Source organism: Atractosteus spatula, chromosome 18 (genome assembly GCF_055471065.1).
Source record: "Atractosteus spatula isolate fAtrSpa1 chromosome 18, fAtrSpa1.hap1, whole genome shotgun sequence".
Taxonomy (NCBI): Eukaryota; Metazoa; Chordata; class Actinopteri; order Semionotiformes; family Lepisosteidae; genus Atractosteus; species Atractosteus spatula.
In genome coordinates, this window is record NC_142723.1 from 4,946,242 (window position 1) to 4,973,425 (window position 27,184).

Consider the following 27,184-nt stretch of genomic DNA (forward strand, 5'->3'; position numbering starts at 1 on the left):
AAATACCCCATCCTGTTTCGAAGAGTTCCATTGAACACAGTCACATGGCTGCCCTACATTTAACTTATGTTAGTCCTATCAGAACCTGTGAAATTACAGAAGTGTAAGTTCTAGAAAGAATTGCTTTTCAAATGGTTTAATGGCACAGGTGTGTTTAACTGTAAAATTCTTCCTGTGATGGTAATAAAGGAAACTTTACTTTTGCTTTTAGTATGATATCCACTAGTGGGATGCAAGGCAAAAATCCAAGTATTCTGACTTTGACCAAAACTAGAGCTTTTTGTGACACAGGCAGATGTCTTGTAATAAAGTACAATTGAGTCAGATGCTCCATTGAATGAAAATGAACTTTGCTCTAAAGAGACCAATGTCAGCTCAGACTTGTGCTTTTCCAGTACACATCATTTCTTTTTACAGTAATCCTATCCAGAAGCACCTACATATTAAACAAATGTGTAGGCTGGCTGTACTCTGGAAGTGAGCCTTGGTAGGCGTTGTAAGTAGGTGTGTGTTTTTTTGTCTCAGGTCTACCTAGTTTCCTCTGCACTAGAGAAGTTCAAAAGCTCACTTGCACTAGTGATGAATCCAGAGAGGCTTTTCCTTTCTAATCTCAATACTCTGTTTAGGAGATATACGAAGTTGCTGAAGCACAGTGTGGATTTTAATCTCTCATTTTAAATTCAAGCCAGTCTAAGAACATAACAGTTTAATTCGAGATATGGGAGAATTTCTGGTTCATTTATAAGCTATCCCATTCATTCACGGTGAATTTCTGTAATATATCCGAGATCTGTTAGTTTATAAATGACATATCAATACTGTCATTATAAAGGAATAATTTTATACTAATAATCTGAGACGACGTATCTCACTGAATGTGTGGTTTGGCTATGCTTCTCTAATGGTCTCTAAATGAACAGCTTTTAGTCTTATTACTGCAGAATTACTTCATCCTGCTCTAATCAGTATTTTTGAATTTCATCACAGGCTTTACATGAAAGTGTGATTCCCCACAGTCATGTTTCAAGAAGAAAGAAATCTTGTTGGTTTTGAGACAGATCATGTAATCAGATGTAACATGGCGCAAATTAGAGATTTGCTCTAGTCTGATGTTCTAACCTCATCATAACAGTTCTAGTGTTAAAGATTCGGGACGCAACCTGGCTGTACTTTAAAAAAACATGCAAGTTAGCACAGTGCATTGCACACAGGGACTTTTCGCATAAAATCTCTTCTCACAATGCAATGATGTTGGCGGTTTTAGTATGCAAATGTTTTGTTTTTTTTAATTGGGTCCGGTACAGTAATACATCTGCATTGAATCCTTTATGTATAGAACCCCAAAGTACAGTACCTTCATTCCAAACAGCTTGGAGAAGCATTCCCACAGTAATGAGTATAATTAGTCTGTGAAGAAAGGCTCTGGTATTGTATCTTGGACTGGGATTCCCTCATGGTGACAGGTGTCATGGATTCTGTGATTATTGGTAGTGTCCCTACCTTTTGTGGTTGTCAGTGATGTTTGTTCCATCTGTAGCTATACTTTGAAGTAAAAAAAAATATTTAAAGAGAAAAAAAAGAATAAACCTGGTGGCTTTACATAGCAGGTCCACTGCAGTATAGCTTTTCTCATTGTTAAACAAGGTTATGATCAGTAACCGTGTGTGTTTTCATATCGGTTTAAAGTTAACATGGTATGGTTTTCTGATATTATAAAAGTGAAATGTTGCCGGAATGTTGTCCGTTTTCTTTTCAGCATGGAATAAACCTTTACTTTTAACTTGACCCAGTTACCTGCTTGAAAATCATGGTGCTTTACCATTAACCATTTACAGTTTTCTACCCAAAGCATTGAGATTGTAGTACAGTTACCTCTTAAGAGGTTTGGGCATTGTTTTTAACAGTTGCATTTGTGTCTTAGTTGCTGTAGGATTGTGTATGGTCCATTTTGTTCAGAGGTAACTTACAGGGTTCTAGAACTTTGGAAGCTGTCTTTGTATAATACACATTTATTCATTGAAGATAAATGGATAACTGCATAACCACGTCTCTACTACCTCAGCCACGATATCGACATGATAGTATGCTAAGGATCCCAAGTTAGAAAGCAAGATCAGTTGTGGTTGTGTGAGAGATATTTAAGGTCCATCTCTGACTTGTCTTTTGGGCTGTTATTGTTGTATTTCCTTCTTGTCCTGCATAACACTCAAAACTATAGTTTTTAGGTTTTCTTACCAAATTAATTTCCTGTATTTCTAATAGTATTGGTGAATCACATTTTTTTGTGTTTTGTGGAAAATTATTAATCTACAGGAGTGGTCTCGAATGACCCTATTTGCCATTCATGGAGAAAAGTCTGACAAACGCTGTAGTGTCATCAGTAACTATGGAAACTGTTTACGTGGTCTGTGTAACCACAAGCCATTAGGGTATCTGTGGGCTGCTGCAGAACTGAGAGTTCACTGGGTTTGTGAAGGTACCAGGTGGTGTTCAGAAAGCATTTGTCCTCTTTCCTTAAACCGTTAATTGGCTTAATAACAGTGACACATTTTTGACAACAGGGCAACAGTTTGCTTTAGAGTGCCATTTTGAGCAATGGTTTTGTTCTCCGTGATGCTGTACAAAAAGGGATTGCTAATTATGGCTTGGGATAACCTTGGCAAAATATTAAATGAATAATGGTAAAATAAGGAATTGTTTTATAGTAAAAAAAAAATAGGTTAGCTTAAACTATGAAGGATGTGTTATATGCGTAGATTTAATTATCTATTCTTTAATTATATAAAATATTTACTATGTAAAATTTCTTTAGCCTGAACCAAAGTAAGGTTCAGGAAACTGATTTTTCAGTAGAGGTGAGAAAAGGTACTAATTTTGAAAACCTCAATAACAATTACTGCAGTGCAGATAAGTTAAAGGCTGAGAACAGAAAGCGAGGGGCTGAACAAACTTCCAACAGCGTGACAGTACATTGTCTTACTGGAGAAGATGGCGTTTGGGGATCGTTGGGTTCTGGTGTGAGAGATTTGGAACGAATTGGATATAACCAAACCCAGGTGCTCATGGTTTGGTGAAAGCCAGTCTTGATATCCGTGTCCAGCAAGAGTCTGCCGTTGCCTCTCCTGTTCATCCTGTTGAACGGCATGTTAAGGAAATAAGAAGTATAACAAACCCGGCTTCTCCCAGATTTCTCACAAGTGAAATTACTTCCGAGAACGAAAATGAAGTTCAGACAGTCCTCTGAAGCATTCTCAAGCGTCTGAACCACCACTGTAGCCATCCCCTGTTTCCCTTCATTGCTCTCTGAAAGTGATATATTTCTTTGCTGGGGTGGCTGCTCAGGCTGCCTGGGTTTCATTTTTTCTTGTGTTTCTTGGGAACCGTCATGCTCCAGTTTTCAAGCTGAGAAAAAAACCGATGAAAAGTGAAACGAGAAGTCTTGACGTTCTTATTCTGTTTCTCTGAAGGAACAGCGACTTAAAAGAGTAAGGTTCCTTTACAAATAGACGCTGTTTTGTGATTGTGAAATAGACTGTATTTTTGTTTCCTGGTTTTCACAAGAGCTTGTTGTCCTTAAGATTTAGAATGAGTTGACACTGACGACAGTGATTTACAAGAACGGTTACATTATGAGACTGTAGACTGTGCGGTATTCTTCAGTTCCTTTATTTGAACTATAATTGAACTTGCGCCTAAACATGTTGTCATTTTTTTCCTTAACTGGAAGCAATAGAGCTATTGTTAATGTATTGACGGGTAATTCACTTCTCATCAAGACCAGATTTTTAAGCACCCAGTTCTACATTCTCAGGTCCCTTATTTAAGGCGGACTGTATGACTGTAACTATTGTGCTATTCACACCACACACAGAACAATATAAAGAGCGAAAAATATTTTTATTGAATAACAAAAATTTATGAAACAGGAAAAATGAAAATAACCCGTTAACAGAACCATTCACCTAGTCGGTACTTTATAGAAGCACCTTTTGCAACAATTACAACTTCGATTCTACAAATCTTCGCCCCAGTCTGAGTTTTTTTTGCTGGCAGAGGCAGGGTGTCCATGAGAATTTGCTTGTATTTGTCTCCATTCATTGTTCTCTCTGTCCTGACAAGTGACCCAGTCCCTGCCGCTGAAAAGCGTCCCCTTAAGATGATGTTGCCGCCACCGTGCTTCATCGTGGAGACTGTCACACGGTTGATGAGCTGTGCTCAGTTTGCACCAGGCATAGTACTTTTCATTCATGCCAATGAGTTTGGTTTTTGTTTTCTAGTGCATTACAGCTACAGAATCCTTTGCCTCATGGTCACAGGGTGTGTCACGTGCCCTGTTGCAAAAAAAAAACAGGCATGCTGTTGCTGCGTGTGGCGTTTACTCAGGCATAGCATCCATCTTTCCACTCTCCCATAGAGATTAAATCTGTGTTGTGCTTTAGAGATTGTTGTCCTCTGGACATGTTCTCTCATCTCAGCAATGGAGCTTGAAAGTTCTGTCAGGGTGGCCATTGGATTCTCGGTCAGTTCTAACCAAAGTCCTTCCTCCCTTATTGCTCAGTTTGGGAGGGTGGCCTGCTCTATGAAGAGTCTGGGTAGTTCTCCATTCATTCCATTTCCTAATGATGGATGTTATTACTCCTGGGAGCTTTCAGCGCCCTACATGTTTTATACACCTCCCCAGATCTGTAATTCTTCACAAATCTGTCTCAGAGTTATACAGAAAGCTCCTTGGTCCTCATGGTAGAGTTTCTGCTCTTTTTGTTTCAGTCGAACTCCATTCAAGTATACTGTGATCTCGCAAAGAAATGATATGCGTGTAGCCTCCATATAGGGTGCCATAGCACAGCGGGTGAATATTTTTTCAAATCAAGGCATTTCAGTGGGTTTTTTTTAAATTACCCGTAAAACTTTTCCATAACGTTCATTCCATGTTGACGTTATAAAGTGAGTTGTGTAGATCAATGACAAAATTCCATGCACAGTAAATGCATTTCTGTTTGCAACATAGCAAAATGTGAAAACAATCCAAAGGTGAGTGCTTTCTGAAGGCACTCTATTTGCCTATTTAGTTATGGTGAGAAGAATCTTGTTGGTAACCTCACTGTTGACCTCTTAAAAACTGTGCAATCTACAGGAATGGCAAAATGTTTATCACTGGAGTATTGTGACTCTTGTCGATCTGTAGCTGTCAGACCTGTATAATAAGTTATTGTGTGGAACATAAATGCTATTCATTAGACCCTGTTTTCAGCAAGAAGGTTTTGACCTCAAAATTGAAGTGAGGTTTTAAATTTCCTTTTATAAAGACTGGTGCCTTGTATTTGCCAGTTATTTGAAAGTGAAACTGCATTCTGGTGTCAGAAGTTTATTAGGTGCTGAAGTTGACCTCAGTGATTCGGTAGTTTTAGACTGCTTGAATGGCTGTTCAGAAAGGTTATTTTGTTGCTGAATTCTGGTGCAAGACGAGTTAAGGCCAGCCCCATTACTGTGGGATGCCAGTATTGACTGTAATTTTCGGGTGAGCTTGACGTGAAAGGCTCAGAGTAAAATGACTCAGTGGAGTGTTCTGTAAACTCCCCATAAGTAGCTTTGGCATCTGTTCAAAAGCTGAGGTGTTTACCATGTGCTTATCTCGAATATTGAATGTCTTGATGACATCTAAAGAGGAATGTTTTGTAATAAGACATCGTGCTAGCCTGATAGTAACTTTTGTGTGCGGTATGTCATAAGGTATTTGCTATTCTTCCCACATTTTGAAAGGGGGGGGTTCACTGTGTATGTTTTTGCTAATTTTAAATATTGACATTTAGAGGGGGAAAGTGTGATGTTCTGCATTGCACAATTCTGACAAAAGTATTGGCCAAAACCCATTAAGTTTACTAGGAAGTATGGTTAGTGCTGTAGAAATCGTGATTCTGTGGATAGCAACGTGCGGTTCAAAACTAAACTAATTTGTGTGCAGTACAGTGTGTACAGAACACTCCTAATGAGTTATTTAATTATATGTGTAATACAGGAACAAATTCACATTCCTGCACCTGCTTGCCAATGATCAGCTAGAAATGTATGCTTGCACATTTGCTATGTGTTGCCTTGGGGAGACAGTGTTATGGATATTAATAGGCCTGTATTGTTGCCAGAGGAGTGAAGATTTAATACTTGGTTCTCTGCCAGTCCTTTTTTGGGAAGAATGGAAATTTTAGATTTTATAGATGCATTTTAAATAGGGCGAGCTTGGGTTTTCTTTAAAATCTCTTCTTCCCCCCTCTGTTGTTCTTCTGGAAATCGTCTGCAATCCCTTGTGTGTGTTGTCAAAGTCGCAGCACATCAATACAGACAGTGTTGTGTTTTCTGCAGATAACAGTGACCTGATTGCCTGTATGGTTGTGACGAAGGACGGTGCTCAAGTGCAGCGTTTCCTGGCAGTGGATGTGTACCAGATGAGTCTTGTGGAACCTGAAACTAAGCGTCTGGGGTGGGGAGTGGTGAAGTTTGCTGGCCTGCTGCAGGTTGTATTACACGCTTTAACTCCTAATCGGGTTGATCTGATTTAATACAGCAATATAATCATTTGAATGTAAGGTTTTTCTGTCTCGGTCACCCATCGCCTCTCTTGCCCAACAGGACATGCAGGTGTCAGGGGTTGAGGATGACAGCCGAGCTCTCAGCATCATTATCCACAAACCCACCTCCAATCCCCATGCAAAGCCCTTTCCCATCCTGCAAGCTAATTTCATCTTTGCCGACCACATCCGCTGCATCATTGCCAAACAGAGGCTTGCCAAGGGCAGAATCCAGGCCCGGCGCATGAAAATGCAGAGAATAGCTGGTAAGTCAGAAGCATGGCTGCTTGTGTCTCTTTTCTATGACATTAAACTAAAAAAAAAAAGTTATGCACTTGCAGTATGTAGTGGTCACATTTGTCACTTGGTTCCACATTTACAATTCCGTGCCAGTCCCTATAGAAGTGAACCTGTCAATGGCATTACAAATTTCGAGATGTTTTAAGCACGTTGCCAAGACACAATAAAAGTGTAAATTCAAGATCTTCCCCTTGTGCGGGATTGATCGCTTTTAACTTCTCTTTCGTCATGATAAACATTTCCAAACAAAGAGTCTGTTCCCCAGTAGAAGAGTTTTATTCCATTCAGGTAAGCTGAGCTTGCTTGCATGACGGACTGTTACCTGGGAAGGTGCCAGTCCTGAGTATGTGGCTATTATGCAGGGAGTGTTGCAACTGCCTGTATGCCATGAGTCAGATGGCTCCGTCATTACCTAACTAAGCAATTCTGCAAGCAGGAGAAGCAAACAAAAGTCAGCTTGACAAAAGGCTAGCTTAAAGAATGCAAACATCAGTCAAGTGTAGCATTATGCAATGTAACTCTATTGCTATGTGGCTAAACAAACTACAGACAGTTGTGATTCCACTACACATAACTGACTGTAGTTTCTAAAGACACAATACAGCCATACACACCACTCACAGAAATAAAAGTTTAGTCCTTAAAGAGCAGTACTTGGTCACATCCACAATCTATGTACTGATGGTAAGCCACGAAAAATAAGAGATGGGTGATGTTACGCTGATGGCGACCTTAGAATCGCAACTCTCTCTTCCTCCCTGCAGCACAGAACCTTGTGTCAGACCACACTTGAGCTTACTATGAGGTGCTTTGTCCAGGAGGTGCTATTGCCATCCTCTCTCTCTCTCTCTCTCTCTCTCTCTCTCTCTCTCTCTCTCTCTCTCTCAATTCAATTCAAGGTGCTTTATTAGCATGACCGATGGGTGCAATCAGTGTTGCCAAAGCAAATAAAAATAAGATGAACATGAAACGAAACAAAAAAATCTAATAAAATCTACATAAGATATTTGCATATACTGCAAACATATCCCTCTCTCTCTGTCTCTCTCTGCCAGCCCTGTTGGACCTCCCCATCCAGCCCTCGTCGGACATCCTGGGCTTTGGCCAGAGCTCGGCCGCCACCGCCCAGCCCCTGCCCTTCCGCTTCTATGACCAGGCCCGGCGAGGCCTGAGCGACTCCACGGTGCAGCGCTCCGTCTTCGCCTCCGTCGACAAGGTGCCAGGTAACAAACCCCTCGCTCTTCTGAACTCTGACCGGGCACAGACGTTTTCTATATTATTATTATAATAATAATAATAATAATTATAACATCACTTTATTAACCCTTTACAATTTCTTGCATTAGGAATTACCTTTACGCATACCCCAGCTTGCTCTCCATGAGACAGGGAGAGAAGCTTGGGGTCAGAGCGCTGGGTCAGCGATTGTACGGCGCCCCTGGAGCAGTTGGGGTTGCTCAGGGGCCCAACGGAGTAGGATTCCTCTATATGATTAGACCGACGTCTTGGACACGAGGGCTACCGTGGAATTCTCTACTGTGTCATATAGGAGCGCTTGTTATGGAACTAAGGAACCAGTTGGATTACAAGAAATGATCTTTGCCGGCATTCCAGAATCACTCACATCTTCCTCTTCCCTACTCGCCAGTCTGATCATCACAGGGAAGCGTGACCAACAACAGAAAGTTTTTATGGGCTGTTCTAGTTTAGTTCCGAGCAGCTCCCATGCGTGGGAAATCCAAAAACATTTCTTTGAAATTCTGGGACGAACCCCTGACTGTCTTTTAAATGGGAAGCGGAACAGTTTCTCCAGCATGGTGGTTATTAACGATTGTGGATACTTGTCTGCTTTGCAAACAAAGATTTAACATTTTAATAAAGCGCGATAAATTCTGTGCTCGTTTTCACCCACCAAGCGGTATTCTTGCTGTTTTTTTCCCCCCCACGTACAGGGGTGAATGACTGTGCTGTTCTTGTAGCGAGTATTCATTTCTCAATTTTCCCAATCCTGATTGTGGTATTCATGTAAAACTGTTTGTGTGCATCAAAGAACATGCTGGTGTGGATGTCTAACGCAATGTAAGTGCTTTTTACCTGACAGTGCTAAAAGGCATTCAGTAGTTATGGTTGTGACTTTTCCATTCAGAGAAATATGAATACTGTATATAAGAGAAATATATGAATCATTGTTTTCTGTATTGACTGTAGCTGTATGATTGGAGATTGGCGATGATTATTACGTAGGATAGTTGAGTAGGCACTGGCTTCTTTTGTTGACTAGTATAGAGGGGGAGGAGGCTGTGATTTCAGAAGTGTAGTTGACTAATTAGCCTGATCCTGAGAAAAAGAATAGCAGAAATGAGTGCCCACGTTGAGAATCACATGCCAGGAAATGCTGCCAGCAGGAGCAGATCTTCTAGATCTATAGATCCAGCTCACTAAATTACCCAGAAATGTAGGAGAGATCTTTCAAAGCTGAGCCCTTTAATCAATAGGCTGCCCCATAGAGATCTGTGGGGTTATATTGGTCTCATTTTGTTATCCTTTTCAAAGATATTTCACTTCAGGAACATTGGTCGAAGAATGATATTGGTACAAACAAAAAAGAGTCGAGCCCAGCTGAACAGGATGCCTGCAGAGTGCAGTGGCAATCGGCACTGTTCGGTCCCTGGAATTCAGCATCAGTCTGAACATCAAGCATCAAGACCCATCAGTCTAAACAGCACTTGTAATCTCTCCCACATTGACATTGTCAGGCTGAGCTTTTGCCACAACCTAATAACTGCACTCTGCTCAGTATCAGTCTCATTGCTTCTTTACTGGGATCAGTGATTCATAATTGCTTGTTCATTACACTGTCTCATAATTATGAAACATGAATATAAAATAAAACAACAATCAGAATAATTTCATGTTCCGTTTCTTTTTTTGAAGTTTTTTTTTAAACAAAGCAAAAACGTGGGTATCTGGATGAGTACTGCTTCCTCTTAAGGATGATTTTACAGTAAAAAGGAATTTATATTAGCTGGTATGCAGAAGTGTGAGTAAATATAACATCTGCACCTTGTTAGACAAGAACATTTGAAATATGTATGCAATTTTTTTTTTATAAATGAGACTTCACAGACTAGAACATGAAGCAGCAAGCGTGTCTCTACACCAGTTCTGCATGTTGTAACAAAATCTTTACAATTTCTTCCAAAACACTGTTGCAGTCAAAAAGAACTGAAAGCCCAACTCTGCTCATAATACTCAGAAATCCCTTCAGCTTTTCGTCCCAGGAATTGTGAAAACGGGACAACTTTCTTAATCATGAAGGGTTTCATCTTGAAGTGCTACATCACGTCTCCACACCAAGACCAGTTTGATCCAGAAAAGTATCTCTGAAACATTTAATGGTATCCAGAAAAGTATAGGAAAGTGAACAAGTATTTCCATCTGTATAGGCCAGATTTATGTTCACAGAAAGCTTGGCTCCATCCAGTGGTTTATACTGGATGTCCCTGTGTTTTTGGCCATTTTGTAAAAAAATGTCTGGCCTGATAAAATGAATTGGCTTACCTTGTGCAGCTCAGATTTGTTTCAGTCCTCAGATGGTTTGCTAAATTATTTTACCATTTGTATAGATGAAGTGGCATATTACTCTGCAGTTTTTCTGATTCTGAAATTATCTTCTGTAGTGAATAAAAACCTGAACATAAGCAAGCCTAGGCAGATGATAGTCTGGATTTCTCCCATTTTTTTATGAAGACATTTTTTTTTTTTCAGATCTCGGCTCCGTTTCCATTTTATGTCGAAACATGTACAGTTTGCATCTTTAAATCTTCGCATCTGTTGTTTGGAGACTGCCAAGTAATAAAAGGTGGCAGCTGGCACCTTCACTTTGACAGCAGGACCTGCACATTCTGTGCTAATTGTATTTATTTATAGTGATTTTTATCATCACTAGCTATGCAGAGAAACATCTTGTAAAATGTGTGTCCATGTGTAGCACCAATAATTTTCATGATCCACCACATCCATCTACACTAGTGAGGGCTACTTTTTTAAATTTTATTAAAGCGTTTCATATATTTGCTAATCAATTATATAACACTTTCTGCGGAGATCTGCACTCCTGTAATTTAGAGGATTGAATGCCATAAGAAGTAATGAAGAAGATTATTTTTAGTTTGAGAATCTTAGCAAGTTGGAATAAGGCACTCGCCTCCCATTGTGGAAAGCAAGACAAAACTTGCACGTGTCGACTCAAAATACTTTTTACTTTTGTTCTGTTTTTAGCTGTGTAATTAGGTCCGTCGTTGACTTTTATGAAACGTGCTTTGTCTTGTTACAGCCTAACAAAATTGCTTTCGTCTGTGCATTTTCGGTTTTCTAGCTGCAGTTGTATCTAGCCATTTTCCTTTGCAAATCTATACCTATACGGTGTAAGGAATATGGAATATTTCTTTACAGAAAGAGGCAGCTGACATAAATTTCTAAATTAAACTATAGAACTGTATGTGAGCAGTAAAACAAGCCTTCTGTTACTCAGACAGACTGGTAGAAGGAAATGATACTGAAGATCAGGGGAGGCACAGCACTCGCAGCCTGTAAAAGCTGCCTGCCTGAAAGCCTGCGTGTTTATGAGTGAAAGTGGCAGGAAGGTGGCCACACTGACCAGATCACTTTCACATGATCTGTGACTGGATTCTCTCTGTTGTTAAAGAGAATATTTAACAGGGGAATTCTTTGACTAATTCGTAGCTTTCGTTTGTCTTTTGGGTTTTCCTTCTTTAAAAAAAAATTTAGGTAACACTCGCTGGGTTCTGAGAAATGTGTTGGACATCTGCCATGTGTAGAAATTCAGAAATTATCCTACGCCTTTCAGTCGGGTTTCAGACGGTGCATGTAGGAAGAGTCCATTCCAAAAGATCGCGACAGAATGCTTAAATGCCATTGTAATGACTGTGAAACATATCCTTTCTCCAGTCGTAAACTTCTCAGTAAATGCGTGCCTAATGGCATTGTCCGAGTCAGAAAGCAGCCCAGTTTGTAGTGAATTTTGTAGACGGTTGACAGACTGTCTCAAACATACAGGCAGATGTTCAAACTGAAGACTTCTTAAGATTTGCTGTAATTGTCAGTAAAAACTAAAGGAAAAAAAAAAAGAAAAAATATTGACTGAACACATATTCAGACCTGGGAACTCAATATTTGATGGAGGCACCTTTGGCATCAATTATAGTCTGAAGGCATTTTGCGTCAGTCTCACATTTGCCCAGTGGTTTTGTGCCAGTTTTGCCCCTTTCCCGACACATTTACTGAAGCTTTCTCGTCTTGCTTGGGGATTGCTTATGGACAGCAATTTTCACTTCCCAGCGATTCTCAAAAGGAGTCAAGTCAGAAGTTTGAGGGACTCGAGGACTTTCACTTTCTGCGAGCAATTATGATTTTTCCATTTTGCTTTCATATGAATATTTTTGTTTTACTTCTTTCCTTTTTTTGCTTTGAATATATGGAATACTTTTTGTATATAATGAATCAAAGTGTCAGGACTGCATGCTTTAAAGCCACAAATTGTGAAAATGTCCAAGACGTCCACTATCTAGTGTATCATGTACTAATTAAGCATTTCTTGATCAAATTTGTACCTTAAAAATAGAGAGTTAGGTGGTAGTGGCTGAAATATTTTTATTTTATTACCCTCTTCAGGCAAGCTAGAACAATTTTAAACTGTGCAATATAATCAAAATAATTCAGGTGGTAGCTGCGTCAGCATGTGTAGGCTGCAAAGGAACAAGTTTATTCCATGCTGAAAAAAGAAGAAAGAAAACACAGTGTTTCGGCCGTGGAGCCTTCTTCAGGTGTGGTATCAAAATAATAAGCTTGTTGTGTGTTTCAGGGTTCGCGGTGGCCCAGTGTATCAACCAGCACAGCCCATCTCCTCTGTCCTCTCCCTCGCCCCCTTCCAGCGCCAGTGGCAGTGGAAGCACAGGGCGCTGTGACTCTGTCACTGCCAGCAGCATTTCCACCCCTTCTGCGGCCCAGAGTCCCTCAGGTAATTGTGCTCCAGCACACACCCCACATCTCTCTCTGCACCCGTTTGTGCTCCAGCACACACCCCACGCCTCACTCTGTATCTACATGTGCTCCAGCACACACCCCACGCCTCACTCTGTATCTACATGTGCTCCAGCACACACCCCACGCCTCACTCTGTATCTACATGTGCTCCAGCACACACCCCACGCCTCACTCTGTATCTACATGTGCTCCAGCACACACCCCACGCCTCACTCTGTACGTACATGTGCTTCAGCACACACCCCACGCCTCACTCTGTACGTACTTGTGCTTCAGCACACACCCCACGCCTCACTCTGTACGTACTTGTGCTCCAGCACACACCCCACGCCTCACTCTGTATCTACATGTGCTCCAGCACCCACCCCACGCCTCACTCTGTATCTACATGTGCTCCAGCACCCACCCCACGCCTCACACTGTATCTACATGTGCTCCAGCACCCACCCCACGCCTCACTCTGTATCTACATGTGCTCCAGCACCCACCCCACGCCTCACTTCCATCATTTGTATATACTGCCTGGACCTCTGCTCTGCAACACTTTGCCACTGACGGCACCTACTCATGCTTCTGCTAGCTGTGTTCTCAACACCATATTTTAAGATTTGCGGAAATGTAACGGAAATAAGACTTGGAGAAGGACTCAAATATTTTCATAATTTCATGTTTTGAATTGCTTGCTTCATGTGTGCAACTTTACATCTTTGTGTGCTGGGATTCATAAGGACGACTAGGATTAAGTAATGTGAAAGCAGCAGAATTTGCCTTGTATATTTGTTTTTCTTGCTCTTAGGTCTTTGCTGTTTATTGATTCATTCTTCTTTGGCGTAGAAGTGTTTTCACTGTGTATTGTATGAGTGTGGATCTTTTACAGCGTGGAATTTAACTCCTGTAAAGCAACAGGCCTCACCAAAGCATGACGCTTAAGCATTTCCAAGTGCCTCTCTCGCATTCAAAGCCCAGCCTGCATGTATGTCAAAGTACTTGTGTCTGGATTGAGGCCTGGCCTGCTAATGCACAAGAATGTTACAGGACAGGGCTGGAAAAACATGTTCAGGCAACTGTTTGAAAATAGCTGCCACCACTCAGGGGTGTCGCCTTCCCTTCTGTTTTCGTTAAGTTATTCCTGTAGTTTTTTTAAAAAAAAATGAAAAGCCCTTATTTCTCTGCTTGGCCCTAACATGTTTTAGTCCCATTCTTTCATAATCCATCTTCTGAGGATCAGCTTGAGCTATACCAGCTGGTGTTTTTGAATGTGCCAAAATCTTGAAAGCGTCTCTTCTGGCAGCTCCAATCTAAGTGTGTTTTCTTTCCATTTCCAGTTAACTTTTCTGATGGTTAAAGACCTCAGTATTCCTGAAATTAGAAACCATTGCCCGGTTTTGTAAGCTCTTGTCATTTAGTTCAAGTCTAGTGCAAATTTTAAGAAGTGTGCTTGTCTGTTCATTTACAGAACAGTCTTTTGGAACACTTTGTAGTTGCTGAATGCGCTTGAAAGGGTCTGGAGGATCAGTTTACCTGTTTTCCACAGCCCTACAGTTGGACAGCAGCACTCAGCACTGTTTCCTGCTCTTAGGTTGTGTGAAGGCAGTGCTTTCAGCTTGGGGTTCGGGTGTATATTTGTAGCTCATCTCGGGTTTTCCAAAGAACTCCACTAGCCTCACTTGAACCCTGAAAAGGTGAAAAGTTCAGGTAAAAAAAAAGCTGTATCCGAAAAAAAATTGTTTGGTTATTATATTATTTTACTGTAAGTTAATAATCACATTTTGATCTTTTTGTTTGGCAGTCGGAAACTAGCCAATAATGTCTCGCAAAGGTATAGTATAAAAAAGTAAAACAAAACCTTTATCAAACAGTGGTCACCCTTTATTATCCTATGTAAGGTATGATAAGAAAACTTGTGTGGGGTGGGATGAATCCAGCAAGCTTTCTATCCATCTCTGTGGGAGTTGTTATGCTTTTACTGTATTTTATTGTGATTATTTGAGGAGGGGAATAGACATGCCTTCATTTTCAGAGCAGTACTAAGAGGCTGATTGCGTGGAAATGGTTTTGGAAAGACCCTAACTTTCTTTAGCCTTTTCCTTTGCGTTAACAGAAGTATAATTTCCTATACCTGCTGTACTGTCTCTTTAAAGCTTGAAGTTTATACCTCAGTTTTTTTTTTTCCCTGTAACTTTCACATTTGCAGCTCCTTTCCCTGGACCAGAGAAGTGTGATCGAGAGGATACCTCTTGCTAGACGTTTTCTGTTCTTAAGGAGGCGAGGCACTAATATTGCCTTTGAAATAAAGCAGCTGAAGCTCAGCAGGTTTGAGCCTGGTCAGTTCCTGGATGGGAGACCTCCTGGAAAAACTAAGGTTGCTGCTGAGGTGTTAGTGGGGCCAGCAGGAGGAGCTCACCCTGCGGTCCATGTGGGTCCTAATGCCCCAATATAGTGACAGGGACATTATACTGTAAAAGGTGCCGTCCATCGGGTGAGATGTAAAACCGAGGTCCTGACTCATTGTGGTCATTAAAAATCCCAGGGTGTTTCTTGAAAAGAGTTGGGGTATAACCCTGGTGTCCTGGTGTCCCCTGGTGTCCTTTACCAATCATGGCCTCCTAATAATCCCCATCTATGAACTGGCTTCATCACTCTGCTCTCCTCCCCACTGATGTGTGGTGAGCGTTTTATCAAACTGTGGCTGCCATCACATCATCCAGGTTGGGCTGCACACTGGTGGTGGTGGAGAAGAGTCCCCATTAACCTGTAAAGTGCTTTAAGTGGAGTGTTCAGAAAAGCTACACTACATAAGTGTAAGCAATTATTATTATTAATCATCATTTCAGACCTCTGTTGTGCTTTGGAAAAAACACAAACCCATCTCGCTTCTTTCATCACCCCCAAACAACACAACTTAAAATCCAACTTAATGAGAAAATACTAGTAACTTGTCTGAAAGCAGGATGGCCGCGGGTTTTGCAGGATAATGCTGTGGTGCAGTCGAGTAGAATTTACCACACAGTTTTCTTCTCCAACTCGCTTTTCCCAGATAAACCATGCAGTTGGCTCGATGAGAAGAAATGATTAAAATTGAGCTGTACGTACATCCTGTAATCTGTTATTTACTTCCACATTATTGTCAGCTTTGCACAGATGTGTGACAGCCTAAATTTGGCAAGTTTGGTAAATGTGATGTGCACTGTCATGGAGGAAACATTGGAAATGAAGCCTAAAAAGTCAGTTTTTTTTTTCTTACAGTACTGATTCAGATACAGATTTACTGCAGATACATTAGTTGATTCAGAGAAGCAAATCTCAATATTAATTAAAACCGTTTATTGCCATTTCACTCATAGTAAAAACTCCTCTGCCCTTGATGCTTGGAGCTTGTCATTTTCATTCTTTCATCTGTCCCAAAAACACAACAGCATTTCTCAGCAGAATCATATTATCTGATATATTTCTGCTGTTCATCATTTTGCAGACGGCGAGATGTCTATGAATTTACCTTCTTGTTTTGTACTTCTCTCACTTGTGTCTTTTCTAGGTGCTGGTAGGGGGAAATTTTGGTTTCCTCTCTAATATTTTTAAATGGCCCATTATTTTTTCTGCCACCCATAAAAAATCAGTAAGAACTTTCATTTGGAATAACAAATGAATATTTTTTTACTTAGTGGAGCTCCCGCGTAGCTCAGCCGGTTAAGGTGCTTGATTGGAGCCCCGGTTGAACAGTATGATCTCTGCCATACTGGCGGCGTGTAACAGGATAAATGGCTCAATGGATGAGCTTGGCTGACCTGTGTTCTCCATGTATGCTACACTTCCTTACTGTATATTGGGCACTTAAACGATCTGTGATTCCAAAATGGGTAGATGTAAGATATATAATAAATAATTGGTGGTTCTACTTTTTTTAAAAGGTTTTTAATTTTCTAAATTGCATCGCCCTTTGAAGGCAACGTTCCAAACGATTCCATTAAGACACACTGCTAATGGGGATGATTTGTGTGTTTTTGTATTCAGGCTGGGCCTTTGGGAAAATATCAGACTACCAGCAGTTAGAGCCCTGTGTCTTCAGTCTGTCACGTAGCAGCGTGGGCTGGTCCTGACTGTCTCTGTGCTGATCTCCTTTGTTGACTCTCATCACTGCGCATCATTCTTCTGTCTCTCATTGTCTAGCCTGCTGTGTGATCTGTCCCTCTGTTCTCCTCTAGTCAGGTCTGGCAGGAAAGGACGGCGGAGAGTGTTTAGTCTTTCCGAGGCTGAGAGTCGCGGTGGACACTGGGTTTAGGTCTTCGAGCAGCAGGCACCAAGGCAAATCAAACCCAGGCAGGTCCTTCTGTGAGATTCACAAAGGAAGGCAATTGAGACTTTTCCTTTTATTATGGTTTCCATCTCTACTTGCACTTAGAATCACCTTTTCTTATTTAAACGTATCACTTTATTATTTTTATGTTCCACCACCTCAAAATTCAGAGGGGGCTTTGCCAAATAAAGAAGGCCTCAGAACATCCTTTGATGATCACAAGGCAGGTTCTAAAATATAAAATTCAGGTTTTGTTTCTGAAATCAGTTTTTGTAAATACCAACTCACTTTGGTATCTCCAGTTGAAGCTGTCTTAGCTTTCCAGCAAGCACTCCTGTGCCATACGGTAGAGAACGCGACAGCTCTTTCCAGACACTGGCTTCAAGCACCATTCATTGACACTTTGCAGACTCCGCAGAGCCTTAGTGTCGCTTTTCTCTTAGGTCACCATGGGCTTGCTGGTGCCCAACATGTCACAGTTGCTGCTTGCCAGAAAGTCAGGAGAGCCCAGGCCTTGTGATGCCATCTTACCCAGTGGCATTTGTTAATATTGTGGCACCATTTGGAGAATCTGACCTGACCCAGGCTCAAATCTGACGTTTGGAAAGGGTGAACCTGCCCTCCGAGTGAGGAGTTCTCCTGTTTTAGAGGCTCCAGAACTCTGTCATAAAAGCTTTAATATTTCCTGTCATCAGAACGTATAAGCAGAGGCTCCTTTTCTGCTTTTAAACATCAGCATGGTTGAATGACAAGTTTAAGCATCTTTTAGTTTTTAATATATTGGCACAATCATAGACTAACATTTGTATTGGTTACCTTTTGATTTGTGCAGTTATTCCTAAATTAGTAGGTTTAATTCCCTTTGGCATAGTAAATAGAATGACGTGAGTATCCCACAATTCCAACTCGTATATGTTCCTGTTATTAATTACTAAACTAGTTTTGTAAAACCCAAATCCCAATCAAACACAAAAGAGCGTTTTCAAGTGTACTTCGTCCTTTAAAACCTAATCAGTATTGCAAAATCTTTTGGCTACAGTAGGTGACCTAGAGCTCAGTGTTAACAGGGTGCTCATTAAGGAAACAGCTCAGAAATGAAATTGTGAGTATGAACAATTACATTAACATTTAATAGATCTTTCACAACATTATTTTAAAGTAAAACCTCCCTATGTTTATACAAATTAAGTATGGGATTGAAAAAATCCTTCCTGATTTAAGGAAAAGAAAATACATATAATACCAAAGTCATAAAGATAACACAGTGTCCCTTGCAGATGTGCTAAGTACTTTTAAATGAACTGCATTTTAAGATGGGGAGAAAATAAACTTTCTCCTGTCTTCCTTTCTGTGTTATGAATGTTTTCATTCATTGTCATTTTTTTAATCACATGTATGATTTAATGCTACTTTTATTGTTTATTTTTGCAATTTTGTCTTAATTTCACAGATTTGGACCACCATCCTAATTTGCATATGTTTGGGAATTCTTTTTTTGTGACATTTCGCAGACATGTCTCAAGTACTTTTTTTTCCAGTTTAAGTTGATAGCGTGATATTTATGTCCTCCTGATTACTCATGGCTGATGGCTTTTAAAATTGTTGGCTGAATTCATGAAGGCTGTTTCTGTTGTTGATTTGTGTGGTTTAATGGTTTCATGTTGGCTTTTTTTTTGTTTTCCCCACTTAAATAAAGAATTATCCACCCACAGGAGTTGAGGCTGCATTCTGCACTGAGTCTTCTCTTTGCCCTGGTATTGCACTAGGCAAGATAGAAATAATCAGTTTCTGCTCCCGATTCGGACACATTCTATGTTGTCTATTGTAGCATGGTCAGAAAAATACACTTTTTTTTTCCTCCTGAAGCCGACTCTACCACAAAGGTCTTGTTCCTCAAAAATAAATTATTTGGCAAAGCAATACTTGTACAGTAATTATGAGAGACCTTCCCCAATGTCTAAAGACGTCACACTGTTAGTCATAAGCAGCCAGTCAAAAGTAAACATTTCCTCTTCGTTTCTACAGAACAGATTATTGTATTTGCTATTTTCAGTTCTTATTACACGAAAGGCTTGGTATGCCTGTGCAGTACATTGCTATATTAGTGTAGCCTGATTTAGAAATGCAGGATTCGCTGGAGTCATTTGCATGGGCAATGATAAAAATCAACCTCATCTGTCCACACAAGAAAAGAAATGATAGAGAGTCACGTGTCCTCTTGAGAAATAATTAATTTACTGTGTTGTGTTTCTTCTCCCAATCAGATGATCCCACGGTCCATCAGCCAAGCCAGCCTCCTATTCGTGATGCAGTGGCGTTTGTCGATGAGTCTGGTTCTTTACTTCCTGTTCCAGGCAAAGGTCACGGCAGGCCTGCCGACCTGGACGTGCCCCCTAACCCCACCCTTGCCCCCAGCCTGACCCCAGCCCACCAGCCCACCATTTCGCTCATCTCGGACGACAACACCGACGCCCTCAGCGTGGAATCTCTGACTCTCCTCCCGCCCGCAGACCCCCCCCGGCTTCTCGGCCTGAGCACCCCGTCTTCCACGCAGCCCGAACTCCCCGAGAGGCCTGGAGAGCAGGAGCCGGCATCTGAAACGCAGAAGGAAGGCCAAGTCACTGCGGCAGCACTAACGCAGGAACCCGTAGACGGCCAACACAACCTGCAGGACTAGGAATCTGCTGGGCGCCTTTATCAATCTGGGCCGTGTGACGTTGAAGGTGTCCCATTTCAGGTGTAAATAGACATCAGTCGTGTAAATACATTACAGAAAGGATAGAGACATCTACAGCATTGTGGCTTGTCTGCTTCGGAATTTACCTTGTGGCTTTTTCACTTGAGACTTTTCTTTTGAGACAATGAAGGCTTGTGCTGTGTTCTACTTGCACATGAAGAAAATTCTTTGTCTGCACCTTTGAAAGCTTTGCAGGTAGTGGGAGACAAAACGGATCCGAGTCCACGTGCACCTTTTGTCCCAAGGAAAATGTTGTGAATTTTTATTGGTGTGTGTGTGTGTGAAAGCACATTTACATCTTCAAGCATACCTGTCATGTGGAGATGGGAGAACATTTGCCTGCACATTGTTATAAATGATAAAGTGCGGAATGTACCATTACAGACCATATAGAATTGCAGAGTAATTCCTGTAATTCGGATGAAGAGGACTCATTTCAAATGAGATGCATTCTGAAAAGCACTAAGTATGTGTAGAAGCAGTTCATGGAAATAGACAAATAGAAATGATGCTGACTTGCACTAGTTAGTTCCCTTATAGTGTACAGGCAGCATGAGTAAAAATGATGAGGTCTACACAGTGAGTGGTCAAATTTAGTTTTTTCTAATTACACTTGTTTACAGAAAGCCCAATAATGTAACTCTTGGTAGAACCACATAAATACTAAAAAAAAAACATCTTTGTTTCATCTTTTTACCTCATTTGACTTCATAGGTCTCATTAGATGCACAAGTCAGCAGTAGAAACAGTGGCGATAGACCATGGATCCTTGATTACCCATGACTACAAGACCAGTCCTTAGACCTAAACCCTCTGTCTTTTGCCACGGTACATTTTCATGGAAATAATGATGTTTGTGAACTATAAGGTGTTCTCACCAGGGAGATGCTGCATACTGTAACAATTCTAGGTGTTTTACTATTTCACTTATTGGCAGTAATAATAATAATAATAATAATAATAATAACAACCACTGGTGGTGTGACTCCTACTTTCCAGCATCAGCAGATGCTGACATGAACTTTGAGAATCAAAGTCCAAGATTTGCGAAAAGGAATTTGTAAAGCTGTATTTCTTCATAATGTCTTTGTATTTTGTTACCCAGAAATCTAGTATTTTGAGAGTGCCTGGCTTGTTACATCTGGTGACCATCTTCAACTGCTCATTCTTATCACTCGAGATACAAAATTATTTTTGTTTTTAAATTGTTAAAGATCCAGATAAATGGCCACAATATTAAGCCTCTTAATTTGTTTTCTTTCCTCTATCTCAAATAAACATGAAAGATTTCCTGATAAGCACACATCTTTTGTTTTTTGAGAGAGTTGTGACAAGACCGCAATGCATAGGTACCCTAGACACTGCTGTACTCCGCGCAAAATGATCAGAAAGACCAACAAATTTTGAAATGTATCCCCTCTGCTCACAAAACTGTACTGGATGTGCATTGGATTTGTGCACTACTAATTCTGTGCATCAAAGTATCAGTGAGTACATTCTGCAGTAAAATTGAAAGCAAGACATGCCCTCCATTGCATTAACATTTGCGGAAGTTAATATTTTCTCCCTAACACCTGATTATCCTGTCTTGGTTGTTTCATTAGGAGAATGTCTACGTGTTGGGAGACACCAAAGTGCCACTTGATATATACTGTATACATACACATTTCAGACAGAAAGACCTTCTCCAATCGTAGTCCCAAAGGACTCAGTTTTCAATTCTCCGAAGAATTTTGAGGTTATATTTCTAAACGTTAAACTCAAAAGAATGATTAAATTGTACACATTGTACCATTTGTGCAGTGTCTACATTGGGTTGCTGTCTGACGTTTTAGGAAACCCACCATGTGCATACAGTTTAATATTAATGCTTTTAAGGCACACTTTATGTAATCTGTGTTAGGCTGTTTTATGTTGTTGGGAAATTTGAAGCAGTACTACTCCGGTATTGTATACTTAAAAATGGAAAAGCACTAGTATTTCATAATTAACATTAGTGACCTTCTGTTGCCAGGTCTACATTTTAACATTTCTATAAACCTTAAGCATTTGATGTAGCAATCCAGTTACTAAGAAACTTCAACTTCATTGCTTATTAGTCCCATGGTAACAATTTATCATAACATCTGCCAAAAGTTATTTTATGTAGTCCGTTTTTCAAATGGTGCGCTACAGAGGAGGTAAACTGGATTAACACTTATATTTAGTGTATATTAAAGAGCTTTGATATTGGTAGACTCTTATTTCTGTTGGTTTCAGGAATATCACCTTAAACGCAATTCTGTGTGAAATAAGCGAATAAGTACAGATTGTTTGTGTCAGGTTATGCAAAGATGATGTTCTGTGTGAACAAGAAAAACAGCTGTCATCATTTATCTCTTAACTATTCCTGTATAATTAACAGTATGACCTACAAATCAGTTATGAAATGAATTTACACTTACGAAGGGTTGCATTTTTATATTGTGTTCATTCGAAACGGAGCTGATCTTGAACTGCAGATTTTTCTGACGTAACTGTCAGAATGGTATTAATTATGGACAATTACAAAATGCAGTTTGGGTGAACCATTAAAATAAGTGAAATTAAAGCAATACTTAAGCCATTATTTTAGGAACTTTTTTCACAATATAATGTTTTCTTTTGCATTTAAAGGTCAATGAAATGCATTAACAACAAAGTAAGTGTACCTAGTGTGTTTTCTTGTGTACTTATGTTCTGTAAATGTTAAACTCCTTTTGTCTGTAATTATGAATACATTACAAATCAAGCTTGTTAAAGGACAATTACAATAAATTATTGTATTCAGTGAGTCTGGGACTATTTTTAATTTATTTTAGAAGAACTATATTCCTGTTATACTCGTGTTATACTTACAGTGCTGCCTGCTATTTGATTTGTGTGAGCACCTTAAATGTTATTGTTGATTATGCTTGTTTATTCAGACATCCTTCAGAGTTCCTAATCCGTTAGCTCGGTGTGATTTGTTTGAACAACTTGAGCTCTGATTTTGCAGTAAAATGAAAAGGAATTGCTGAACAGCTCTCTAGCTCCTGGCAAAGATTATGCCTAAGAAAGCACAGCCATTCTTTATAGCTTTGTAACTTGGAAGACCATGGTTTACAAGCCTGGTTCTGATGTGGGTGGACTGGCCTTGGCAGTTTCCCCACTAGAGGGGATATGCTTCTTCAGGCTGAGGGCACAGCTCTCGGTTGGCCTGAAATTGAACTGACTGGGGTTTATTATTGCAGTGACAGATATATTGATCAACACTTGGGCGTTTTGCACTCACTCCGTTGTGACTGGGACTGGCAGGCAGATCTTTCACATCCGGTCTCTGGATCGTGACTGTTTTCTGGTCACCTGCTCCATGCGCATGCTCCTATGGTTTCTACAAGAGCTATTTGAGAAGGTAAGTTCCCCTCCACCCTTAAGGTCTATCTCAGGGCCACCTCGGTATGTCTCAAGAAGATTGAGTTTATATCCCGTGATTCCCATTTCCCGGCAGAGGAATTATCTCGGGTGCCAAGAAGGATATGGTCCCTTTTTCTCCTTGTGAAGCTGGTCAAGCCTCTTCCTGAACACCCCTGAAGTTCCTGTCCCCACTATGCTTTTCTGCTGGCATTGACATTGATCAAGTTGTCGGGTGAGTTTTAGGCCTTGTTAGCGGCCAATACATGTTTTCTTTTCTTTTTTTGTTAAGAGCAGGTCCAAGGCTATCTTGTATTTGCACTGATCCTTCCAAATCTTCTTAATCTTCCAGATTATCCAGTCGTTAGGTGTGAAGAGGTGCGACTTTGGCCTTGGAGCTGCTCCAAGGATTTCAAATAGCTGAACCTGCACCCCCGACACTGCCTGAAACCTTGACTCCTCCTTGCCCTTGGACGTTGGTCTGGAGTCCTAGGATCATCGCTGTGCTGTATTCAGCGGTGAGTTAGCTTTGGAATACTTACTGTTGGGTAGATGGTCATCATTTGCAATTGAAAGGGAATTTAGAAGCTATCCTTAACCTCAGGTCCCTGGAATAGGATTGCTCCCATATGGTATGATGTTGCTACATTCCCCTCATCCTCTGGTAATCAGTGACATAGGGTCCTCTTTGTAGGGCTCATCCCATTGGGTAAATGGTAGCAATTCTGTTTAAGGGAACCACAGTTGTGGACATAACCCAGAGGTTGTTGAACAAGGATTATTACAGTGCTTTCCTGGTTATTTTACATTTGAAAGTAATACCCTTTCTAAATCTCACTGATAAATTAAGCAATGTAATTTGCATACACAATAACAGTCATTGATGCAATCTTACAAATTCCTACATGTTTTTTGGATTTGTTATTGGTTAGACTGGTTATGTGTGACCGGCATGGTGACTCTTTTGTACTGGATAAAATCACAGGATGTCGCATTGAAATTCCATATCACTTTGTTCTTTTCATCTGAGTGAGTAGCTGTTACTGATGGTAATAGGAAACTGTTCCTGCCTCGATCACTTCCTTGATGTAAATCATTTCAGGTTTATTGAAATTAGGGAAGTGATCTTCCTTGAAAAAGGCAGAGAAACTGCACTACTTCTTTTTTTTGAAGAAACCACTTGACAGATGATTGTCTTGTATTTTCTTCAGCTTCGCTGGAAGGTTGTCTGGATTTGCTGTAGTTTCACAGAGCTGCTTCTCCTTTTGAAATCCCATAATTTCCCTTTTCATTGCTTTTATGTGCACTAGTGATCACAACGTAACGCCTCTTAAATTTATGAAAATTTTCTCCATTTGTGGTGTAGACAAACTGAATTTCCTGTAACGTACCATCAAGGAGATAAGCAATTGTATTTTTGAAGAATTCGAAATATAATGACTACAACTATATGAACCTTTGAACCTGTAACTACGATTCTGTAAACGTCCACCTTCGTCAAAGAGTATTAAAAGTTATTTTGATTATGACTTAATGATCTTGATGTGATCAATACAAAATATGTGTATCACATTTCCCATGGACAGACTCATGAATATTAAAATGAACCAAATATTACTTACTAAAAAAAATCTTTCAAACGCTTCAACTTCTGAGAATGTATCTGTATTACAATTAACACACAAGGAGACAGGGCATCAGGGACAGGGCAGCTTGGAACAGGAAGAGGAACCAACATTTAAGTTCATACCTAAACTTAGATTTCTGGTGAAAACTCTATCTGGATTATTGTTTGCAATGTTTTCAGTAAGCTAAGCCTAATGACAAAGGTGTTAATGAAAAAAAATCTACTTTAATTGTTGTAATCGGAAACATTTGAAATCATTAAATACGTAATTAAATAGTTGGTGCAGACATGTAAAGATAAGCTTGCAGGACTGTAGAACTGGTTAAGAGTGTAAGAAAATATCCACAAATATACATATTAAAATCTACTTGAAAAGGCGTTTTCATTGATATGAGTGTTTTCTCTTGTCTGAAGCTTATAAATAAAGCAGTTTGGCAGAGCCTGTGGCAGCTGACCTTCCCCAAGAGGGCCAGTCCAGATCAAAGTCTGTGAATTCCAATCAACCTCTGGGAACAGAAAGGACCCAGCCCTAGCGACTGCGTTTCCACATACTGCAGACTGCCAGGCCGGCTCTGTGGTGTCAGGTTTGTTTAGGCCTTCAAGTAAATTGCTCTGATTCCTCGTAGCCTACGTTGTATCTGTAAGGGCTGGTGTGGCGCTTTGTTGATTTGATTTTTGTCTTATAAACCCGGTTGTGGGGACTCTGTGCTCTGTGCGTTGAGATCGACCCGAGGAACTTCAAATATGAAATCAACAAGTCGAAACAAGAAAATGTGAGCAGCGCCTGAGGATGAAGATTTTGCTGAGCACTCAGGAGTGTAGGTTTCGTGGGGGGTCAGTGTGATCTTCCCACGCAATACTTGTTTTTAGTTTACTAGTAGATTAGAATTCTCTAAGGTCATCATGTAAGATTAGGGCACACTCAAATGTCTCAAGATGTGTCCCACACTAAACCTTTAACCAAAGCACTCTAGATTATGGGGTAAAATTGTTGTAGCTAGAAGACCAAGTGTTTGTAATGTTATGGACTGCAATTACATTAATCTCTTTACTGTCGTGTTTAGTGAAAAAGCAGTCTATTCTACAAATTCCACAATCCTTTTTTCTGGGTATTGAGGAATTGAACAATTGCACTGTTATGCCTCTCAGTTCCAGTGCAGCACGTATTCTGTGAACTGTTATAACAACTAGACAGCTCAGTGAAGGTCATTTCCTTGTGAACTAGACATCAAGATTCTGACAGTCTGGTAGTGAGTGGTGAAATAATTAGAAACCCCTTTCAGTTATCCGAAAAACCGATGAGGTAATGCTGTATCACCTCTGTATGTATATACTGCGAGACGAGAAACAGACAGGAAGCCATCGCAAGCCTTTCGTTCGGCTCTTCATCTGTCCGAGTGAGTATTTCACAGTGCTTAATGAGAAATTCAAATTCATGTTAAAAAACAGGCCGCATGAAATTTTTTTTTTGCAACACCACTTGACAGCCATAACATGTCGGGTCTCCTACACACTTTCGTAAGGGGAAAGATAATGCCTCATTTTTTCTCGTGAAGGTACAGTAGTTTCCTTCCCCTGGTTTTAAAGAGAAAGAAAGAATTGGAAGAGGCTGTGGTTTTGCGTTCATGGTAGCTGAAACTGTAACGCAGGTGGCGTAACGTGACTGTGCTGTAAAGGAACACAATATGGTATTCGCCAATCAGTGTTCGTCCTCACTCTGTAAAAACCTGATCAGTTCAGTCTTGGAAGCTGTGTGGCCTCACTTTGTCTGCAACATTTTACTGAAAAAGAAGCTACGCCTACAGACATTTGCCCACGGGTGGTTTGCTTCAGCCATTCGTAGAAAAGTGTATTAACTATAACATTTGTAAAATACTTTGCTTTTCACTACTACAGATGTCACTTACCTTCACGGCTTTATGCGTGATTGGTATTCTAACCCATCCCCTCTCTCACAGCTAGTTTGCCGATGGCTGACTCAGTGTATCTACCTTTCAGAGAAACATTGTGAGGCCCAAGGATTTCAGTTCTCTTGTAATAGTTTCTTAATGTTGTCTTTTAGAATGCCCCCTCATTGCCACGAGGGTAACATACCATTCAGAGGGACAGATTATATTTCAGGCCTTACTGGAATACAAGAGTGAGACTTGCAACATGAGTAACAGGCAGCCTCAAGTTTATAAATA

At 40.3% G+C, this 27,184-nt stretch overlaps 1 protein-coding gene across 4 annotated transcripts in view; it reads left to right on the plus strand.

Annotated features, from left to right (window-relative positions):
- The window catches only part of clec16a (C-type lectin domain containing 16A), a 53,969-nt gene extending 31,196 nt beyond the window's left edge, over nt 1–22,773 (plus strand). For 3 of the 4 annotated variants that reach the window (XM_088936620.1, XM_088936621.1, XM_088936624.1), the window contains 5 exons: nt 6,358–6,509; nt 6,625–6,829; nt 7,919–8,086; nt 12,748–12,903; nt 19,488–22,773. In XM_088936620.1, the coding sequence (XP_088792746.1) occupies nt 6,358–6,509; nt 6,625–6,829; nt 7,919–8,086; nt 12,748–12,903; nt 19,488–19,900 (1,094 nt within the window). In that variant the 3' untranslated portion in view covers nt 19,901–22,773. Of the gene's footprint in view, nt 1–6,357; nt 6,510–6,624; nt 6,830–7,918; nt 8,087–12,747; nt 12,904–17,131; nt 17,247–19,487 lie in introns of all 4 variants that reach the window. The other variant, XM_088936623.1, reaches the window with a different exon arrangement.
- The last annotated feature ends 4,411 nt before the right edge of the window (nt 22,774–27,184 follow it).